The sequence below is a fragment of the Miscanthus floridulus genome, chromosome 13, assembly GCF_019320115.1.
Source record: "Miscanthus floridulus cultivar M001 chromosome 13, ASM1932011v1, whole genome shotgun sequence".
NCBI classification, from domain to species: Eukaryota; Viridiplantae; Streptophyta; class Magnoliopsida; order Poales; family Poaceae; genus Miscanthus; species Miscanthus floridulus.
Genome location: NC_089592.1, coordinates 83,296,528 through 83,318,338, shown reverse-complemented (window position 1 = coordinate 83,318,338; position 21,811 = coordinate 83,296,528). Strand labels below are relative to the sequence as shown.

The 21,811-nt window shown below is 45.9% G+C and overlaps 4 protein-coding genes across 5 annotated transcripts; 1 reads left to right on the top strand and 3 right to left on the bottom strand.

The window, feature by feature from the left end:
* Nucleotides 1-91: 91 nt before the first annotated feature.
* On the bottom strand, nucleotides 92-4,882 carry LOC136500981 (uncharacterized). Of its 2 annotated transcripts, none has more exons than XM_066496471.1 (5): nucleotides 4,711-4,882; nucleotides 4,391-4,564; nucleotides 4,155-4,289; nucleotides 2,705-3,565; nucleotides 92-2,127 (listed from the first exon to the last, which is right to left on the bottom strand). In XM_066496471.1, the coding sequence occupies exons 1-5, from the start codon at nucleotides 4,748-4,750 to the stop codon at nucleotides 275-277; spliced, it is 3,063 nt and encodes a 1,020-aa protein (XP_066352568.1). In that variant the 5' UTR covers nucleotides 4,751-4,882; the 3' UTR covers nucleotides 92-274. The 2 variants fall into 2 exon arrangements, with proteins under 2 accessions (XP_066352568.1, XP_066352569.1); XM_066496472.1 differs by having other exon boundaries at nucleotides 4,161-4,289.
* Nucleotides 4,883-7,357: 2,475 nt separating this feature from the next.
* LOC136501918 (probable glucan endo-1,3-beta-glucosidase A6) lies at nucleotides 7,358-9,311 on the bottom strand. The gene is made up of 3 exons (XM_066497433.1): nucleotides 9,158-9,311; nucleotides 7,748-9,046; nucleotides 7,358-7,623 (listed from the first exon to the last, which is right to left on the bottom strand). Exons 1-3 carry the CDS (start codon nucleotides 9,270-9,272, stop codon nucleotides 7,586-7,588), a joined length of 1,452 nt encoding a protein of 483 aa, XP_066353530.1. The 5' UTR covers nucleotides 9,273-9,311; the 3' UTR covers nucleotides 7,358-7,585.
* Nucleotides 9,312-12,068: 2,757 nt separating this feature from the next.
* LOC136500657 (uncharacterized) lies at nucleotides 12,069-12,775 on the top strand. The gene is made up of 2 exons (XM_066496062.1): nucleotides 12,069-12,215; nucleotides 12,452-12,775. The coding sequence occupies exons 1-2, from the start codon at nucleotides 12,069-12,071 to the stop codon at nucleotides 12,773-12,775; spliced, it is 471 nt and encodes a 156-aa protein (XP_066352159.1).
* Nucleotides 12,776-17,214: 4,439 nt separating this feature from the next.
* Nucleotides 17,215-21,811, bottom strand: LOC136500537 (uncharacterized). Its single transcript, XM_066495912.1, has 3 exons — nucleotides 20,806-21,811; nucleotides 18,198-19,284; nucleotides 17,215-18,008 (listed from the first exon to the last, which is right to left on the bottom strand). The coding sequence occupies exons 1-3, from the start codon at nucleotides 20,887-20,889 to the stop codon at nucleotides 17,533-17,535; spliced, it is 1,647 nt and encodes a 548-aa protein (XP_066352009.1). The 5' UTR covers nucleotides 20,890-21,811; the 3' UTR covers nucleotides 17,215-17,532.

Here is a 21,811-nt window from a genome sequence, read left to right as displayed (position 1 = left end):
CGGAATTGCACAACGTTTGCAGATCAATGGAAGGACTACTCTAGATACATCTGTTTTTTTTTTTTTTTTTACAAACTCTGGACACATCTAGTTAATTAACACTAACAAATATATAGAGTATATAACATACAAACGGCAAACCGAGTTCACAATCCAAGTGGCAAGATGCCAAGATCCAATCATGTCCTGGAACGAAGGTCCTGATATGACTATTCAATCTAATATCAGCAGCGTATATAACAATGGATGCCCCAAGCTGATGCTGGCAAATGGATTACTGTACCGACGAGCAGCAAATAAACGGTACCCACTGCTGTTTCCTTCCCTTGGGTTTCTTCTCCACGGGCAACCTGGCCGGGGAGTTCCAGTCCTGCAGCCCTGAACCGTCTTTGGGCAAACCTGGCTTCACCGGCGACACATTGTCTTTGGATACACGGCGCCTGAACGACAGTACCCGGTCCTTGGTGCTCGCCTTCTTCTCCTTCTCTTTGGTTTCCACGTTCTTGTCTGCGAGGAGAACCTTCAACGAGACGTGGTTCTTGTCCGAGTCGGTGACCATTTCCTTGTCGGCTATCTCTTCGTTCTGATCAGTAGCTCCCTTCAGCTCATCTGTGCTTTCTACGGTGCTGATCTCCTTTGAGGCTGTATCTTCTGTCGTCTCCCTTTCTTCGATGACATTTGTGTTCTGTGCCACTTCAGCGGTTTCATCTGTAGTGGTGGTGTTTTCATTATGCTTGCTGCTTTCTGCATCCTCTGTGCCTTGTGTTGTGGCGTTCTCAACAGATCTAGGATCCGCTGTAGTTTCTTCACTCTGCTTCTTGTCTTCAGCATCGCCTATGCTGGTAGTGTTTTCATTCTGCTTGCCGCTTTCTGCATCCTCTGAGCCTTGTGTTGTGGTGTTTTCAACGGGTCTAGGATCTGTTGTAGTTTCTTCACCCAGCTTCTTGAGTTCAGCATTGCCTATGCTGATAGTGTTTTCATTCTGCTTGCTGCTTTCCGCATCCTCTGTGCCTTGTGCTGTGGTGTTTTCAACAGGTCTAGGATCTGCTGTAGTTTCTTCACTCGGCTTCTTGTCTTCAGCATCGCCTATGCTGCCCATGGTACCAATGCTGGAAGTAGGGTCAACAGCAGGCTCCCCGATCTTCTCTTCATCAACACCATCACTGGTTTGTGCCACATTGGTCTCGTGTGAAATAGGGTCTGCACTTGTGTTTTCATCCTTCCTCTCTTCAGGACTGTCAGTAGAGGTAAGCAAACTAAACTTGTCTAAGGTGGGACCTGACGTAGTCTCTTCGTACATCTGCTCTTTGACATTATCAGGGCCATGTACCACAATATCATCAGGACAACCTAGGCCCTCGTTAACTTCTTCATTATGCATTTTTAACTCATTAATGCTGCTGTCTGAGATGTTAAGAGAGAGAGTGCCTGAAGCAATTTCTTCATTAGGCATTTTGTCTTCAACAACATCTGTGATGGTTCCCACGTTACTCTCACCAGCAGTAGCATTATTTTCTCCAGTAGCTTCTGTGCTGCGTGCCCCGTCTATTTCATGGTTTGTTTTTACATCATTCTCATCCTGCTGCTCAACCATGTCTCTGTTACTTGTAACATTGATCTCTTCAGAAGCCAGATTCGCAATGAATTCTTCAATCTGTTCCTTTTCTTCAGTACTACTCATGCTTTGTACAGCACTTATCTTGTAAGAAGTGGTGTCTCCAATACTTTCTTCATTCTGCTCATTTTCCCTGTGATTATCAGTACTAGGAAAAGAATCGGCTTCATGAGGAGCAGGATCTACAATGACATCTTTGTTCTGCTGTTTTTCTTCAAAGTTATCCTTGATAACCATCTGTTTTACCTCATATGAAACAAGGTCTGTACTGCTTTTCTCATTCTGACTCTTTTCGTCAACATCATTTATACTACCGACCATGTTGATTTCATGTGCTGTAGCAGGACTCAAATCCACTAGATCAACTGGAGATGGTACGAGAGTACCACTTGCCACATTTTCCTGCATGCTGTCATCCATTGTTATGCCAGACGAACAAACATCCTCTGTAAGGTTAGCTGTGGAACCAACAGCAGGTCCAAATGTACTTGATATTGCTCCGATGCTTTCATCTGCAGAACGTGCATCAAATTTCAGTTTGTAAACAGTTACTATACAACTCATACACAGTTACTAAAAGGTATTTGGTCAAAACGTTTCCAGGCCACTGGTGTCTCTGTTGACTAGACTGACTTGTCGTCAACTACATATTGTACTTGTGAAACATTGCGTTGTTTATCAAATTGCACTTGAAGTAGGGAGTCATAATTGCACATTAGGTAGAAGATCAAATGATACTTATGACATGAGCAAAGAAATGTCAACTAATCATGCATTACCACTGAGCCCTTTCCACAATTGGCCGGACATTAACACTTCATCAGAATGCAAGTACAACAGAGACATTAATTGATAGCTCAACTAACCAAAATCAAAGTACACTGCTCGATTAAACATTTTCAGCTTCTTACCAAACTTTTTCAAAAGATTAAAGAAGCTTTAATTCAACATTAAAAAAGGGCGTACCCAGTGCAGAGAGCTCCCGCTCTGTGCAGGGTCTGGGGAAGGGTGTCAGTGGCAAGCTTTAATTCAACATTGTAAAAAAATCAACATGAAATGCAGTACACAAGAACATCCAGAAAGTCTAACCTGTTGTAGGATCATGCTGTCCTTCAACATTGTCTGCCCCTTTGGAGATTGCCAGATGATCTGCCATTCCAGAGGTAGAGTCAGGTTGCTGCTGAGCTTTGATATCATCAGGTATCTCTGAGTGGCAACCATCTTTACCAAGTTGAAGCAAGTCATCATCTGTACCAACAGATTTCTCAGCAGAAGACTCAACAGGCTCAATGTTAGGAACTTTCTCAAATGATTCAGTTAACTCATGCTTGCTTTGCTGATTTGGTTCAGTTTCGTCGCTCAGGATTTCTTCGTTGTTACTTGCAGTAGGATTCTTGACACCTGAATCTTCCTCCACTACAGTGCTACTGTGCCCCTCACCAATCTCAGTCTGTAGAATATCTTGACATGAGAGACCAAGCTCGTCACCTTGCACAGATTTTCCCTCACTAGATTTACTTTCACCTATGGTGTTGATCATACCACCTTCCCCAGTCACAGCAACCCCATCCTGCTGTCTGACTACGTCACTCGTCAGTTCAGAAGTTCCACCTCCAGCTGCATCTGATTCCAGAGGCACAATACTCGAGTTCTGTATTTCATTTTCAGAGATTTCAGAACTGAATTTTGCACAGTCTTGAGACTCTGGTGAAATAACAGAACTGGGAACGTCCTGGAGCTGTTCAGAACTAACTGCTGGATCAGATGGATCCTTATCCTCAATAGGTGATCCTTTTTCAGAGTACTGTGTAGCCACTGTAGTCAGAGTACAATCATCAGTCCTGCTGGCCTCAGAAGTGATTTCAGAAGGAACGTTACTGCTACTGACGAGGCAATCTTCAGCTACTTTATCTCCAATGACTTGAAGCTCAGCACCATTACCTGAAGGATCTACAGAAGACAATCACAGGTAATCATGCATCCAGACATATGTCGAAATCCCCATTAGCAATGACCAAAGCATGCATTGAAGAGAGTGTACGCATATAGCGCAGTGAACATATTTAAATAGCTTTGGACTCTATGACAGTGAAGCTATGTGGCAGCGCAGCATGGGGACAAGTTGGCGAGATGGTGTACTGGTATCAAATGGCAACATGTGGCCAGCCTCACTAATTTATTGAACAGGTTTATTATACCAAACTTGATGTGGATATGTACAGTTTGGAAGTTACATGGACAGCGAGGCATCCCTGAACCATTATTAACACAAGGATTTGTATTACATTACACTGCCCCCCATATATGACAAACAAAGTATCCACATTATGCTAACCAAAAGGATAAGGACACGCTTATTCCAGACTACACATCAGTACAATTCCACTGAACCAGGAAGTTCTTGTGTCTATAAAAGAGGAAATTGGGGAAAAAAAAGGAAATGCAATAACTTTCCACCTTCCCTTCCCACTTCAGAAACGAACAAAAAGAAACGAAGAACAGCAGGATTCAGAGAAGGGGAAGGAGATTCAGAACGGACCTGCACCTGCACTGGCTGCACTGTCCCCTCCCTCCACCGCGTCCCCAGGCTCGTGCGCAGATCCAGGCGAACCGCCGCCGCATTCCGTCGCGCCCGCTCCGTTCCCATCGGCTCCCGCGCCTCCTCCGCCCTCACCTAGGACGCCATCCACGAGAGCACGCGTCAGGACAAGAGGCCAGCTTGGACACAGTCACACGGCGACACACCACCACACGGGGGCACGGAATCTACAGTACCCAGAAGCAGCTCGCTGCCGTCGTGCTCCCCGGCGCCCCCCTCCGCCGCGGCGGCGGTGGAGGACGTCGGATTGCCGCAGTGCTTCCGGTGCGCGCGCCGCTGCTTGGCGCTCGGGTGCCCGTTCGGGTACTGGTACCCGCACGCGTGGCACACAACGCCCTCCCCTCCGGCACCTGCGCGAGAAACCACCACGCCGTCACATCTCACAAACAAGAACACAGAAAAAAAAAACCCGGCACACACACGAAAAAAAAAAGGCAAATACATCTCCACAATGCCGGCGGCGCGGCGGCAGCGGGGCCGCGGGGGGCGGACTTACCGGGCGCGCTTCCGCCTCCGCTCTTGTGGGCGCTCTCCATGACGACGTACGGGCCCCCTCGCAGCGCGATGCTCGGCGGCAACGGCGGAGGAAGAGGGAGGCGAGTGGGGTGGGTTGGTTGGTTGCCTGCCCGCCCGCCCGCTCGCTTTTGCGCACTTGGAGTGTGTGTGTGGAGAAGGAGACGAAGGCGAGGGGGAGGGAGGCACCCTCACGCCGAGGATAATGACAACGGCGCTTATCATAATTGCGGCGTGGGCCCCCACGGGATCCCTGGCCCACACGTCATCGACACGTTACTGTGGGCGCGTCGGACCCGGGGGTCTCGGCTCGTGACCGTGGGCAAGGCAAGAGACAAGTCTCTCTCTCGTGCGGTTCGCGGCCGGGGAGCGCATCTGGGCCGTCGGCGGCGGCATCGACGGGCCGGGGTGGCCCGTAGTGGGCGGGGCCCACGTGGCCGGCAAGGCGAGGATCCTTTGCTCCGCCGAGTCGATAACCTGCGCAGCCTTTTGGGCCAGTTCACTCTCTTCACCTCTTTTTTTTTACCGTTTCGTTGCCGATGCTGCGACGGCGATGCAATGCGGCAGCGGTGTACCGTGTTTTTGCAGCGGCCAACCAAAAACCAACCAGGCCATTAGAGAAGAGAGGCAACATGCGTGCTCACCGGAACGTGGCGGCATGTGCCAATTGGGGACACCGGCAAGGACGACCGCGGGTAGGCATGTAGCGAGAGGGCTACGGACTACTATGGAGCCGTGAATGGTCCCCCAGTTTGTTCCGTGCGTGAACGGTAACACAACTTTGAATATTCCAAAACACACTCACACAAAACTTCGAAGGAGCCAACCAATCATCTTTCGTGGTGATGGGTCACGAGACTTAATTTGATCATTCAAACATGCTTGAAAAAATTCTCCTCCTGTTCTTTGTCAATGCGATAAATATTCCTCGTGCTGATCCGTCCTTGCTGTCTACTTTTACTATTTTCGTTTCACATTTGCCCTATTCTTGTTAAAGAGACAGGTAGTTTAGATATATTTATATTTGTATATGATGCTTTCTTCGATCGATATAATAAATGGTATTTCCATATAATTATCTACCGGTACTTATATTAAAATTATAAAGCACAAAATTCTAGTTAAATATGTATTGTATATCTGTATAGTGTGTAATAAGATATGTCAAGATATGTTATATAAGGCATGCATAATAAACATTACGAGACATCAACAATGTAATAGTCTAATCTAATTGTTCAAAGTTTGAAACTAACATCCCAACTGACTCACCATATAAACAATTAATGGTCCACAAAACTGGTTGGTTTGACCATTTCGTCGTGTCCACCCCCTCGGCTCACCAATACCCTGAATTTATGCAAACTAAGGGCATGGTTGAAACAAAAGGATCATAAAACAAAGAAATGGTAGAAAACACAGGAATAAAGTATGAACAAAGGGAGGAAATGGAGGAATGCAAAATATATGAAAGTTATAGAAAGTGGTGTTCGGAATGGTACAAAAAAAAGATAAAAAAAACTATGGTTAAAAACACTAGTGTCAACACAAAAGCAACTTTATTAACTCATTCACTATGTTTGCTTTTATTCACACCTTCTCCTCCTATAGTTTTCCATTCAATTCAATGTTCATCCTCTCTCTCTCTACCTTTCTTACTGAATTCCATCAGGGCGTCCTCAACGGGAGACAACATCGTTGGCTGATCAGGCTCGGAAGTTGGTTTAGGCTATCGTGCAGGGAAGAGAACGAGTAGAAAACAAAGCTAGCGAGTTGTTCGGCGCTAGCGCGGAGCTGGAGGAAGCTAGGATCTCATGGGCCTATGCTGTTTTTTATTTATTTTGTGTACCAATCAGATGCATTTAGGGAGAAAAAATATTTCATTAGCTAATTCTAACACCTAGGTCCATACCTGCCCAGGGCCATGTCAGCTGTCGACTTCGACAACACTGCTGTGGATGCCCTCATGGCACGCCCTCTCTCTCCGTGTACACGTGATCCAGACGAGTGAAGTTATTATCAAAATACTGGAATCACATTTCTTTAAGATTCCTTTGAGAAACATTCATTTCCATCGATCCCTAAGCTGTACCATGTGATTGTTATTGCTTAAGTATTAGCAACCTATGGTAAAATGGTATCCACATACCACACAACATACAAGCTTTGGTAGGAAATTGTACCACACGGTTATGAGTTTTTATCGGGTAAATTTCAATGCACAGGTTTGGATGGATGATACCCATCAGATTTTAACCTTTTGTCATCTCTAACCAACCCTCTCCGGAGCACGAAAAAGCGTAGGTTCCCTTTCTGTACGGATGGTCCAGAAACCCCAGAGTGAGGGACGTTACTGCCAGATCTAGGCCTAATTCTGTTGGGGCACGCTTCCTTAAGGTTGTCAGATGGTCAGAGAACGAAACAAACCCGCGGATTTGCCGACGCTGAGCTCCCGATCTCTCCGCCCGTCCGCCGCCTCGTATGCACCACATCACACGCTGTAAGTGGTTACGCCAAGCGGGCAAGCGGCGGATCGAGAATTCACCGCCGGTGAACTCGGGGAGCGAAATACGTCGCCGCCGGTGAAGCCGGGGAACAAAACACGCGAGTAGTTTTGCTTGTTTGTTTTTTTTGATATAGGAGAAATAGGCAGGAGCGCTGCCTCCTCGCGATCGATCAGTTCGTCAGTGTAACTCTGACTCGAATTACAGTGATGCTTTGCTTGCTAACTTCCTACATAAAGAACAGAAGATGGTAACGATCCTAAGGGCATGGGCATCCATGGCGATGGCCTTCCTCACTACTCACTACCTAATCCAATGTGGCCGGCGATGGCCTTCCACCTTCGCGTCGTCTGTCTAGTCGAGAGAGCTGGCGAACTTGCATGATCCATGGCCTGCAAAACACACATAACAATGCCGACGACGACAGATCAATGCGACTGACTTAAACCAAATGCAGAAGGAAGCTGCACATCTCTGGTAGAGAAAGATCGAAAATGCACGACGGTGTCAACTCACTTGGATCCTTGGTGGTGGTCTTCGCGAGCCCATTGAAGAAGCAGGTGCCGCCGGCACTCCTGAACTGCTGCCAGTATGCGTTGAACGCGTAGCTCGCGTGCGCGTCCATCGTGTCCGGCTCGTGGCACGCGCCGCCGGGCTGGATGGCGGCGCACGTCCCGCTCCCCTGCTGGCACGCGTACGCTACCGCGGCCGCCACCGCCGTCTCGTTCACAGCCTTGCCGAGCACGCACCACGCCGGCGCGCTGTCCGTGTTGTCCGCGGGCGGCAGCGGCGGGTACGACGACCGCCGGCCGGTGAGGTCCACGTCGTACACCCTGCTCCCGTTCGGGTAGTAGAGCCCCCAGTGGTGCTCGCTGCCCGCTCCCGGCTTCTGATCCTCGTTGTAGAGCGAGAAGAGGAACACCGGCACCTTGGCCCCCGGGCGCGCCGGCGTGCCGGGGTTCTTGGACATCCGCGCGGCCAGGTTCCGGTTGTACGTGGCGGCGTTGAGCACGTTGGCGCCGGTCTCGCCCGTGTCACCGCCGCTCGGCCACCCGGTCTCCGAGACGGCCAGCTTCACGTCCCCGTACCCGAGCCTGCGCATGGCGGCGACGACCGCGTCGAGCATCTGGTCGAGCAGGTTGGTGTAGGTGAGCCCGTTTCCCGCGTCCACGTAGCGCGAGCTCGCCGCGCCCTGGAACAGCGCGTAGTCGAGGGAGATGGCCTCGCGGTTGCCCGCCCACGCGAAGTACGGGTACGCGTCGACGAAGTAGTAGGAGCGGGTGGCGTTCAGGAACCGGAGCAGCGGCCGGATCACGTCCTCGGCGATGTCGTCGCGGAACGCGCCGGCGGACGGCGGGTACGACGCCGACAGCGCGTCCATGGCGAGCGTCGTCCCGAGCTTGACCGTGCGGAGCCCGCGCCCGCGCGCGCGGCGGAGGGCACGGTGGAGGTTGGCCATCGCCGGCACGACGGCGCGCCACGTGGACCCCGCGATGGCGCGGTTCGAGAGCACCTCGTTGCCGACGAGCAGGTGCGCCACACGCGTCGCCGGGGTGTGCGGCGCGAGGTTGGTGGCCACCCAGTCCTCAGCGGTGGCGCGGGAGGAGGCCAGCGACGGGATGGCCGAGTTCGGCACCATGATCGACACCGGCATCCCCGTCCCGGCCAGCGCCCGCAGGATGTCCGCGCTGGCGTCGTAGATCTTCACGGCGCCCGCGCCCGCCGCGCGGAGGAGCTGCACGGAGCGCGACGCCGAGGGGAGGTCGTCGGCCACCGTGCCGTAGTTGATGCCGAGGCCGCGGCACCCGTTCGCGCCTGCATGCATGGACGACGCAACGCAACGCGGCACCGATCAAACAAAGACACTTGACGGCGAACAACAGATCGAGACCATTGAACACTAGTAATTTGGAGAGACGTGATCACCGTGGCAATGGCACTTGACGTCGGTGGCTACGACGAGGACACTGAAATGGCACGCTATAATGGCAGCGGCGAGCAGGAGGGTAGCGGCGGCGTGGCAGGAGGAGGACGGCGCCATGGTGGCGGCCGCCTTTGTTGCTTGTATTTGTTTGTTAGTTTGTTATACTGGATCAGGTGGACGGGGGCAGTTTGTTTATAAAAGAAGAGGTGCCTTTTTCACTAGTCTTATAAACCGTACTTTTTCAGTTAACAACTAGTATTTTTTTCTCACAACAAATCAATCAACAGTATTTTCAGTCATGGTTTATCAGCCAAGCGAACATGACAAGAGTTTTTAGGAAAGGGGTTTGGATGACTTATAACGCAAGTACAAAAAACAAAATGTAAATATAATTTTTTTCTTAGTATAAATGTAAGTATATCTCTTTTTCTACTATAAAAGAATGAATGAAACGAACATATCTCCTCGTATTTTCGACCACACTTTTCAAGTTCAAACGGCGGACGATCCAAGCAAGAATACAACTGCTCTACAACTAATCTGGTTTTCCAGAGATCGTTTTGTGTCAAATCGTCTGTCTTTTATATTAGCTATTGTTTCCTTGATATATATCAGACATGAGACATTTTTTATTATCTTTCAAAAAACAAGCTGATGGGTACGCTGTTTTTTAAAACCTGCTTGTAATATATGTGTATGCATCGCATATTAGGCTCAACTTTCCAAATACATCAACACCCAAGATCTATTTTACCGAGCTGTCTCAAGTCCGTTTCTTGTCAAACCTTAATATAAAATTCCGAAACCACATTTCAGCATATAAAATAAAATCTCGTTGCATAAGTCTAGAAATATGTTTTCTTGTTCACATATGTTACTAGGAGTAACATAAGATAAGCCCGACATTGCCCACGAGATTCTCAACGGCCACATGTCACTGAAACACTAGGTGTCAAATTATAAAATTTCCCCACAAATAAATGGTTCCAGATTCAAGGATAACCTATCTCTAAGAGTGTCCCATATTTCTCTCTCAAAAACTTTATTTTTTTTTACATCCAAAAGGGATATTGGGAGGAAAAAAGAAAATCATCTCCGATAATACTCCATATTTCACTTCCAAAAATCAAAATCTTGGTCCACCCACTTTTCCCTTCGTCGCCTCAGCGAGTTCGACGATGACGAGACGCTGCGGCTGCTGCCCAAGTGCTCCCACGTCTTCCACCCGGACTGCATCGACACTAATCAATTCAGTGTCCTCGGTGCTCAATGCTCATTGACCAAACTCCCAATCCGCCTCATGTCGCCTTCCCTGCTTAATCTTTATCTTCACTTGCTGAGCCACGAGTGGCATGGCACACGAGTACGCGACTATGCTGATGCTGTGCTCTGTACTGCTGTGCCTGTGCATCACTCTCTCTCGCCCGCTGGTACGGAAATAGGCTGGTAGCTCACAGGCCCAGCGGCCACCCCACCATTCCAATGGTCAGTGGACAAAAAAAATATTGCCAGCTCTTGTCTGCTCCTGCTCGTCCGTCACTGATTCGATCTCTTAAATTCATCGGCTTTCAAGAATCCACGCAAGAATCCGATCTCGAAACTACGGACCATCGATTCCAAACATGGAAGCACAGTGATGGGAAGGATTCATCTTGTACTGGTGCAGTGCGTGGCTGCGGCGGCGCTGACATGTCAAGAACTGTCAAGTTGCATTTAGGATGGAACCACACATCTTTAGAGAATTGGCAAATTATCTTAGAAGCAAAAGGCTTGTTGTTGATACTAGAATAACTGTGGAGTAGAAGTTGGGTTTCTTCCTATACATATTAAGTCACAATGCCTCGTATGAGGATCTCCAAGTGTTCTTTGGGCACAGCAATGACACCTTCCATCATCATATCAACCACTTCTTCAAGGTGGTCATTCCCGTACTCTCTCGCCGTTACCTTCAAGCTCCTGATCCTAATCAAGTGCATAAAAAAATCCAAGACAATCCTAGATTCTATCCATTTTCAAGAATTGTCTAGGTGCCATTGATGGAACTCATATTTCTATTTCCATAGCCTCTGAGAAAGCTTCTCCTTTTAGAAATAGGAAGGGCACACTAAGCATTAATGTGATGGTGGCATGTGATTTCGATCTCAACTTCACTTTCATTTCTAGTGGATGGGAGGGATCGGCTACAGATTCCAGAGTGCTACGATCAGCTATGAGCAAGGGCTTCCAAGTACCTCCAGGCAAATTCTATCTGGTTGATGGAGGGTATGCAAATACTCCATATTTTCTTGCTCCATATCGAGGAGTTCAATACCATTTGAAAGAATTTGGGGCTGGACATCGAAGGCCGCAGAACCCAAAGAAGCTCTTTAACCACCGCCACACACTACTGAGGAACCATGTGGAAAGGGCTTTGGGGGTGCTTAAGAAGTGCTTCCCCATTCTGAAAGTTGCCACATTCCACATGTTGGAAAATCAAGTAAAGATACCTATAGCTGCTTCCATCTTCCATAATCTGATCCGATTACTTCATGGAGATGAGGAATGGTTAGATCATCAATCGGATAATATCTCTCCAAGAAACTTTGTTGTTGTACCAAGTGGTGATCAAATGAATGACCTAAATGTGGGTTCAGTACAAGGCAACACTTTAAGAGACACCATCGCCCAAGAAATGTGGGTTCAGTACCAGCAACATTTAAATTAGTCTTTGAATAGGCCGTAATAAGTTAATAAACTTGTAATAAGCATGAATTATAATTAAGCAGAGACTTCTTTTTAGTCTTTAAATTAGTCTTTGAATAGGTTGTAATAAGCTTTTGTCATGAATAAGCTTGTAATAAACTCGGCTTGTAATAATTGAATAAGTTTGTAATAAGTGAATAGGCTTGTGTCATATACTCATATTTGACAGCGATGGTTGGAAAAGGCTCCCCGAAGCTCAATATGATTGCAAGGGCGTCACCAAAGTTGCACCGGTTCTTGGGTACAACAAGTGGTATTAAAAAGAAGGCTTCTCCTAAATGCAGTAAGGCAAAGAAGACTGGATGTTCTCCGAGAGGTATGGTGTTTAATTCTCTGCTATTATTGCTGTTATTTCTCTGCTATTATTGTTGTTATTTCTTTGCAGCTGTTTGCTACTAAAAAGAACTTTCTTGAAGTAATTCTCTTCTATACAATTTATTCCACCATGTGCTATTATAGTAGTTTTAGTAAACCTATAACCTGTAAATTGGTATTTCTTTATTGTTATTTGTATTTGCTGATTTTTGGTAACCTAATGTCTGACCATGGTTTACGTAGTAGTAAAGCAAAGAGCGGACTGGAATCCAGCCCTTGAGAAGTCCCTGGTAGACATTCTCCATGAGTATAAAGATAGTGGCTACAGAGGTGACAACGGATGGACCCCAGAAGGGTGGAATAAAATGGTGAAGGAGTTCCATCTGAGAAACAAGTATGTCAACTACACAAAGAGTCAGATTCAAGACAAAGAAGGACAGCTAAAGAAAGACTATAGGATGCTCAAAGAGGCAAGGAGACAGAGTGGGGCCACCTGGAATGAAGATAGGCATATGGTTGAAGGATCACCATCTATGTGGGATAACCTTGAAATTGTAACTTGATTTCTTGAAGTAATTCTATGGATATTCTCATAGTGATAACCTCATATTTGATCAATGGTTCTCTTTGAATGTGCAGACATTCCCTAAAATTAGGAAGTTCCGCAACAGTAAGGCAAGATTTCCACTATTTGATGCTTTGGGAGAGCTTTATGATGGTAGGTTCACTTTCTATAGTTGCAAACAGTGCCAATCAATATATTCTTTCTGCTTCTCACTTTAGTATTTGTTTGTTTCTATCTTGCTGGTCTATATTATCCTATGATTCACTTGACTTGTCTACTAGTTCTGATGACTAAGCAACAATATGCTGCTACTGTCGGCACACAAGTAAAAGCACTGACAACATCCACTGAACTCAGCAAGCAAACAACAGAGCAACAAAGAATTTAGCAAAGCACACTGCAGGTCAAACAAGAGATAAGATATTTAACTAAATCACTTTGCAAAGGCTAAACTATTGTCACTACCAGGTGTGCATAATATGGATGCTACTCTGAATCACATAAATGACATAACTACATTTTAATATTGACATCACAAACGAAAGCACTCTATCTGCAAGAAGCAATTTTCAACCTTACTACTAGCATTTAAGTTTGACATTGCCACATCATTATAAACCTACTACTAGCAGACTGCAGATATACTCCTTGATCTCAGCTTTCAACCTTACTGTAAAAGGACAGTAATTTTCAAGCTAAATGAAAGGAGCAGATCTCAGCTTTCAACCTGACTAGAAATGCATATCTACAGTCCAAATCCTCTTACTAGCAACTCAACTATCAAAATGTTCTCATCTCTAAGGGTTGCACAGAACTAGAAAATATTTCTTCTTTCAGTTTTGCAGTGACTAAAGGACTCTTGTAGTCAAATAGAAGGAAAACATCAAGTTTTCAACAATTAAGTAGATTGACCTGTTAGGCCATTGCACTTTTGAGCCAAACCAAAGTTGCTTCTCGATCTAGTTCACACCCACTTAGGAAGGCCTCTCTATTTTCTTTGCTCTTGATGAAAACTGCAAATGCTTTTGCCTTCTCTTCCTTTGTCAATTTTATTGTGCTCAGAACAGATATACACCTTTTGATAGAGAAGTCATTACCTTCAACAACCTCTTTTTCTTTGGCTAGATCTGCAGACTCATCTTGTACTTGCTTAGTCCTCATGTTTAGGTATCTCCCCATCATTTCTTCAATCCTTTCACCCTTCTTAGGTCTCTTTTCTTTCTTTTCATGTTTTTTGCTTGATGTAGTAGTAGTTCTTCGCTGCCTGCTTCTTTCAACAGCTACGACCTCATTTTCTTCATCTCGTGATAGAGAACCTCGCTGTCCATTTCTTTCAACAGCTACAACCTCACTTGCTTCCTCTTGTATCTCAGTGATTGAATCATCTTCATCTAGTACCTCATGAACCTCAATGTTGTCCAAGTCATCTACATCATGAATTTGTCGAAGTGGTGCTTCCTCTTGTGGTGGCTCAAGAGAAGTCAGATTGTAAGTACCTTCAGCCAAATGACCAACATGATAACAAGGAAATAGCTATAGATAATGGTCTTTCCTCGTGAAATTCAAGTATAAAGAGAACTAATATAGTTATGACCTCACTCAGTGGCCGGTTACAGTAGCAGCAGAGTAGTTGTTTCTTTACATGCTTTCAATTAGTTTAAGTTGAAAAAACAGGCTGCAGTGCTCATAGCTTGCTTATTATACTTGCAGTGCATATAATTTAATTAACTCATGGGCTTATATTTGCTGATTGCAGTGCATATAAAAGAACTTTCAGTACATGTTTAATTTGCACCTGTGGATGATCAAAATAATGTTAACTCCTGGTTTAATAAGCACATCAGCAACTTTTTGCGAGGGACAAGTCTGAAATTGATCAATTGTGTTCATCCAACATAACACGGTGTGACCGTGTGAGGGACAAGTCTGGTATGCTTGTTTGTGCAGTATGCCATTCCTGCTTAGGTGCTAATTTGTTGGTTAAAATCCATGGGTGCAATCCACTGTGCACGTTGGATGGGATGAAAGCAACCTATGGGTGGGCTGAGAAAACAGATTCATTTGATTTGGAGTGGGGTTGGAATGGGGTGGGTTTAGTCAATTAGCAGGGCTACTGCACTTGTTGTAGCTCATTCTAGGTCAAGAACATGCTTGAATTAGGAGCTGCTTATGGTGTTTTTATTGCACGTCACACAAGTTGCTGTAATTGACACGCTGAAACTAGCCCGTTACAGCACCTTAGCACATGGTAGCTTTTGCTTGTTTTGTCCCCTCAACTGACTTGTTCCACTGGTGTTTTGGTTGCCCTGTTTGCAGGACCACTCTAGTGGGCATATGACTGGCTGTGGTTTATGAGTGGAGCAATTCTGATGATGGAACAGAAACGCTTGTAGGAACCCCTAGTCTTCTTTTTTGAAGAGATCGACTCTACTCATGTATATGTCGAATTTCTATTGTAGTGTTATTAGAGTTCTAGTACCAGATGCAAACTTACTGCCTGGTGGCTCCCAACTCCCAGTCACTCATATACCATTAATAACATTGTTGCGACCTCGATGTGGTGCTAACTTGAGCGGACGGTAACTTGACATGCAGCTCAGATACATGCAGTCGCTAAAGATTGTGATAATGTTCAGATTACCATTTTTTGTAACTTACGAATCGATTACAGTCAAGTTTGTTTCTAGATGTTCATTGCTTGCTTACAAGTACAGCTTTGCTACCCCTGTTTTCTTGCCTCTCTCAGCCGAACACTCCTTTTTTTCACCAGGTTTTGATCCTGGCCAAGAATGATTATTCACTAGGTTTTAGTGACAAACCAGGATTCACTCGATCCTGGCCAGGATCAAAACTTGGTCTGGCACCAATCAGGTGCTGCCGAACGAGGCCTTATTCTCTCCATTCTGGCATATTGCGCTACCGTAACAAAATTTGGATTGGCAATGATCCCACTTTGCAACAGCGTTTGATTGCTGAATTTCATTCTAGCGCATGGGGAGGACATTCTGGTGTTCCTGTCACATGCATGCGCCTCAAGCAGTGTTTTGCATGGAAAGGAATGAAGACTGCGGTCAAAGATTATGTGCAAGCCTGCGGTATCTGCCAGCAGTCCAAGTATGACCGAGCTAAGTCACTAGGCCTACTCCAACCTTTGCCGGTACCAGATTCTGCTTGGCAGGTGATATCGATGGACTTTATTGAAGGTCTTCCTATGTCTCATTCTTACAACTGCATTTTGGTTGTGGTGGACTTACTCACTAAGTATGGGCACTTCATCCAACCTTTGCCAAGTCCGTCTATCGCCTGCATGGTCTGCCTGGCTCTATCATCTATGACCGTGACATGATTTTCACCTGTCAATTCTGGTCTGAACTGTTCAAGCTCATTGATGTCAACTTATGTCGCAGCACGGCTTATCACCCTCAGTCTGACGGGCAGACGAAACGCCTTAACCAATGCCTGGAGACCTATTTACGCTGTTATGTCCATGCTTGCCCAGAAAAGCGGAGTCAATGGTTGCCTTCGGCTGAACTCTGGTATAACACCTGTCACCATTCAGCTATTGGCCGATCTCCTTTTGAGGCCCTGTATGGTTATTCCCCACGTATGCTGGCCATTGATCCTTCATCGGCATCCAACTCTGAAGTCATTACTTGGTCATCTCACAGACAGTGGATGGATCAACTCTTACAGCAGCATTTGTATCGTGCTAAGCACCGCATGAAGAAACAGGCGGATCAACACCGTTCTGAGCGAAGCTTCGACGTGGGGGATTCAGTCTATCTTAAGCTTCAGCCTTACGTTCAAAGCTCATTGACACCCCGGTCTCACCAGAAATTGGCGTTCCGTTTCTTTGGACCTTACCGCATCACGGATCGGGTTGGCTCAATGGCGTACAAGCTCGACTTACCAGCACATTCATTTGTTCATCCTGTATTCCATGTCTCGTAGCTCAAGAAAGCCGTTGGTGCCGCCCATCAGGTTACTCCACTATTACCTACTGACTTTGCCTTGGAGTTGGCTCCTGAGCAGGTGCTTCAAACCCGTCTAATGACTCGCGGCAAGAACCAAGTGCAGCAAGTGCTTGTGAAGTGGAACAATCTACCGACAACTCTGGCAAGCATAGAACAGGGACGCATGGTACTAGATCCAGTTCCGTAATGTATAGTCATTAGCAACATGTATGGATTTAAACTTTTGTTTGGAATAATATAACAAACTGAATTGGGTACAACGAAAAGTAGTAAGTATATGTGATTTCCCTTGTTTCACGTCGTTTCACCTGAACACAGTTCCATGGCTTATGCTGAAATGTTATGAGAAGAAACACAGTTCCATAGCTTAAAAGTAGTTCTGAATAAGAACAAGCGATCAGGGTTACGAGAGCAATGCGCATATCACACAAAATCTCTTGGCAAAAGTGCCTGGATTGCAGCAGAATTCAACTATGCAGGACCTCTCAGCTTTTCCACTTTTCCTTACAGCATTTTGAGCATTGGTTATTAAATACAGCAGAGACAAGAAAACCACCAACCAGGTACCAAAAGTAATGAGTTTGGACACAGCTAATGTTTGCTCTCAGGTCAACAAACGATGTGCGTAGAAATCCCACCAAGAGATTGCTTGAGTGAGTGGAACAACCCGATATGCAGCACAGCACAGTAGGTTGTAAACTAGTCAGGCGATCTCCTGGACCACCAGATCATAACTCAAGTTGCAGTAGCCAGCTCACCGTGTATATCACTTTGAGTGCCATCACAAAGGAACAACGTAAGGCATAGCAATTACATCGGCAGTATCAATTAGCTGTGCATCGGACCAAACTTGGCGTGATTCTACAGCCTCAAGTGTCACTGTTTTCCACCTAACATGATCCACGGAAAACAGCCAGTCCTGATCAATGTACTCCGAGAAGTCCTGTGTTGAAGGTATGCAGTGCACTTGGCTCAGATACTTGGTATCAGGGTGAGGTTGCTTCAGATAACCTTTGTTACTCTCATAGCCAGATGAAGAAACTGAAGGCATTTGCTCCTCTGAATAACGAGAGCCAGTGATGCCATTGTTATAGCTATGTCGGCACTCATGCTGACCTAAATCACAAGTATTCACCCCAGCTAGTTCTGTAGAAGACTGATGTGTGATCCACTGAGGATGCTGTGAAATTTTCTCGTCCACACAAGTAAGACTGGAAAGAGATGTCATTGGCAGCTTGCTTGTTCTCATACTGTGTTCTGTCAACATATTCCAAATGAGACTCAAAATAAGTAAAATTTAAATACTACGGCTTCAATGTATTTAGCATGATTGTGCTATTATGGACTAAATGCTCATAGAAAAGGAGGGAGAAAAAGGTCATTGGCTACTTTATATAAAAGGAACTCACCAGAAAACAGAAAGAAAGGAGAGGAAAAAAAACTTACCATGTGGAGAGCTATTAGGGCCAGAGTCTTCCATTTTCCTGATATCAGAAGCGAACTTTTGCTCATTAAGACAGCCCGAATGCACCAGATTATCGACCTTGTCCTTGCTTGCACCAAGTGCACCAAGATCTTCATGTTTCTGCTCATTGACAGTACCATTTTTCTCCACTTCTTTCTCTTTATTTTTGCATTCAGTCTTTCTTTTCTTTACAACAATATCTCTATCCTTGCCTTCAAGACTTTTACGATAGTTACATCTTGCATTCCCTTCAACTGCTCCATCTTTATTTCGTGCAAATTGCCGATCCATCTTGCGACGGAAATTGTTAGCACTTTGATTTTCCTCCCCCAAACCTTTTGTGATACTTCTGTCATTTTTCACGTTTGCAGAATGGATAGAAATATCAGGATCTTTTCCTGTTTCTTCCGTTCTCTGAAAAGTATTTGAGTTAGGTGTGACTCTGCCAGTTGCAGTATGTACAACTTCAGAGCTTCTTTGTGTATCAGAATTATCATGGCGCACACGAACTCCATTACAATTGTACCTTCTTCTGGAATGCATTTCAGCTGATCTATCTTGAAGGATCTTCCCATTCTTTATTTCAGTTTTAGAATCGATACCCCTGCACATTCCTTTTTTATTGGCATGAGCAATACTGTCACTCTTTTGCACCATCCCGTAATTGTCTTCTGTTGCTTGTGCAGATTTCTTAACCATTCTACCAAGAAAATTCCTTTCCTTCTCTTTAGATCCTGTACAATCAATGCTATCAGTGCTCCAAGGAAGCAACTCAGTATTGTTAAATTTGGGGTCTGTATGATCTCCTTGACCAAAAATTCGGGAAACCAACTCATCAGCTGGTATAGTATCTTTGACTGATTCATGCTGTAGTTTTTCTTCAGGTTTTCTGTGTCTCAAAGTTTGGTTTCTGTCTTTATATATGACTTCGTTCTTTTTCCTCTCTCTGCACTTCGCTCTTTTGTGTTTCCTGTTGTGCTTATCTTTCCTATGATCTCTACCCTTTTCTTTTGTTTCTCCTTTTCCCCTGTCCTTTCCCTTTCTGTGCTTCTTATCCTTGTGCTTTTCCTGAAATAAGCGGCACATATTCAATACCAGTGAATTCACTATACAGAATTAATAATTCACACTCTATACTGACCATTCTTCCTAGCCCTTCGGTACATGCTAAGAAAATACAACTAGCACCTCATTGCATTTTTAGACATGATCATCACAATATTGCAGTTATGGGTCCTCATCAAGGACATATTTCATGTCATTTGGTTCAAGACAAAAATATTACACGCCATGCTCTGGCACTTCCAGGTTAACCCAACCACGGTAGCAAGGTGCAGTAATAGTAGAATGCAGGAACAAGTCGTAGCCTATGAAATTTTCAGAAATTTAAAAGGCAATGGTAAGGGACAAGGTTCACTCAGGTAATGATTTAGTACGCAATAAAGTAATGTGAAAAATACTGCAGAAGTTCGGACCAAGTCATACTGTAGAATGGTAGTTTTCATACAGTAAGCGACCAAGTACTGACAAAAAATGAAAACATAGGGTACAGAACTAAGTATTTATTAACTAAAAATTAACATGTATGAACGTCGACATGTGGTTGATGAGGACATACAGTCTATTAATCAATATTTCTTAACCATCCCACATAGCTGAGGCCTGAGGTATAGAAATATCTTATGTGAAAGAATGCTGTTTATCATAGCATATGATACACAATTTATCTATACAAAAATGTGAAAGAAATATGAATTAGAAATAAAGCTGTATGTGTAAATTGTGCAATTCGAGTCGCGGTCTCCTCGCATTGCACAGACGAGGGTAAGGCTTGCCACTGACACCCTTCCCTAGACCCCACACAGAGCGGGAGCTCTCTACACTGGGTACGCCCTTTTGTAAATTGTGCAATTCTTTGTTGTTTCAGTCATGAACTCCAGTCTCTCAAGAAAATGTTACAAAGTCCATAAGATGCACTCTAAAGCAATACACAGATCAGGTCAACATGTTGTCTTCCTCAGACATAGGGAAAAGTGTAGCACGAAAAAAAAAAAACTATCCATATTCAGGCCCCTGCGAAGCTGATTAAGAAATATATATTAGGATAAAGGGCAAAGAAGCAGGGTCCTTCCCAGCTGCTCTTTTTCCTCCAAAACACATTGGTAACTCTCTGTTGCATTGTGACATCTAACACTTCCAAAACTAGTAATCTATTAATACTGCTCTTATAATATTGCTCATATTGTGATAAAACTCAAAGCATATCGTGTCATCGTGTGTTTCCCCAAGGTGTAGCCTTTCTTATGTTTGCCATTATTTCCCTCAAATATACTCATTTGATTTGCCAAATAGCATTTGGTAGAATAAGTACATTTGGGTGGTTCGATAGGATCATCATGCTCATATTCATGCTAACTGGGTTGCTTAACTATGGACTCCATGCATCACTCTTGTGATTTAAAGGACGAAGGATGACATCAATATGGTAAGTACAACAGCTTCTGAACAATCCAGAGAGATCCTATCTTTCATGAATCATTAAATCGCAGTCTATTTCGGCAAACCATCTAAGGGGCACAGAGGATGGACCTTTCTCAGCAAATCCTTGTGGCGCTCCTCACTCCTGAGCCTTGATTCAAACCCTGGCGGCGGGAACGGGAAGCACCTCGACATCGTGCCACACGGCCACACCTAGTAGATGTACAATGAGACTGAAGAATCCCCAGCACGGCAGTTCAACCAGATCTCCAGACACGCACCCCGGATCCCTCTCGTCCACCATATACCAATTGGTATCGCCTTGGCTGAAGCCGGTGCAGAGCGCACCACCACCGCACCAGACACTGGAATCAACTCCTGATGTGTGCACTGCAACGGGTAATCAATCAAAACGATCCAACTGCCCAATCAGCTCCAGCTCTCTTGCTGGTCCGGAACCCAGGTACTGTATAATAACACTCAGGAGCAGTTAGTGCAGTCCTCTTCCATCCGCTCACTCCCCGCCGCCGATCCCCACCCAGAGCCACAGCAGGTGGAACGACAGGCAGGGCCCCGCACCCCGACCGGAAGCAGCAACCTCGTCGTATGCTCCGGCTCCGGAGACGCAGCGCATCCACGCGGAGCCTAGCCCAGACCCAGACCCAGACCCAGCCGCTCGCTGTCGTGCACTGCAGTCTGCTGAGGCTTCCAGAGAGAGTAAGCAGAAGAACTGTAGAACTAGCCGGGGGGCCTTCCGCGGCAGCTTCCCCTCCCGATCTCGGACCAAACTGACGCTAGCCGCTCCGATTCGGTGAGGAGCGGAACACCAAAGTCTGGGGCCAACGGCAACAGCAACAGCAACAGCAACAGCAACAGCAACAGCAACAGGTTTCCGCGCGAGCAGATCGGCCAACGGCGCGATGATCCCAACGGCGGCGCGGCGCTCAGGCTCAGCCCGCCGGTCGCGGGGAGGCTCGTGGTTCGTGAGGAGGACGGCTTGCTGGCTTTGCTGATGATGCTCTCTGATCTCTCGCTCGTACTCGGATGCTCCGGTACTGTGACTGCTTTCCCCGCGCCGCACCGCATCCACCCCAAAGGCGGCGTGGCGGCGTGCGCA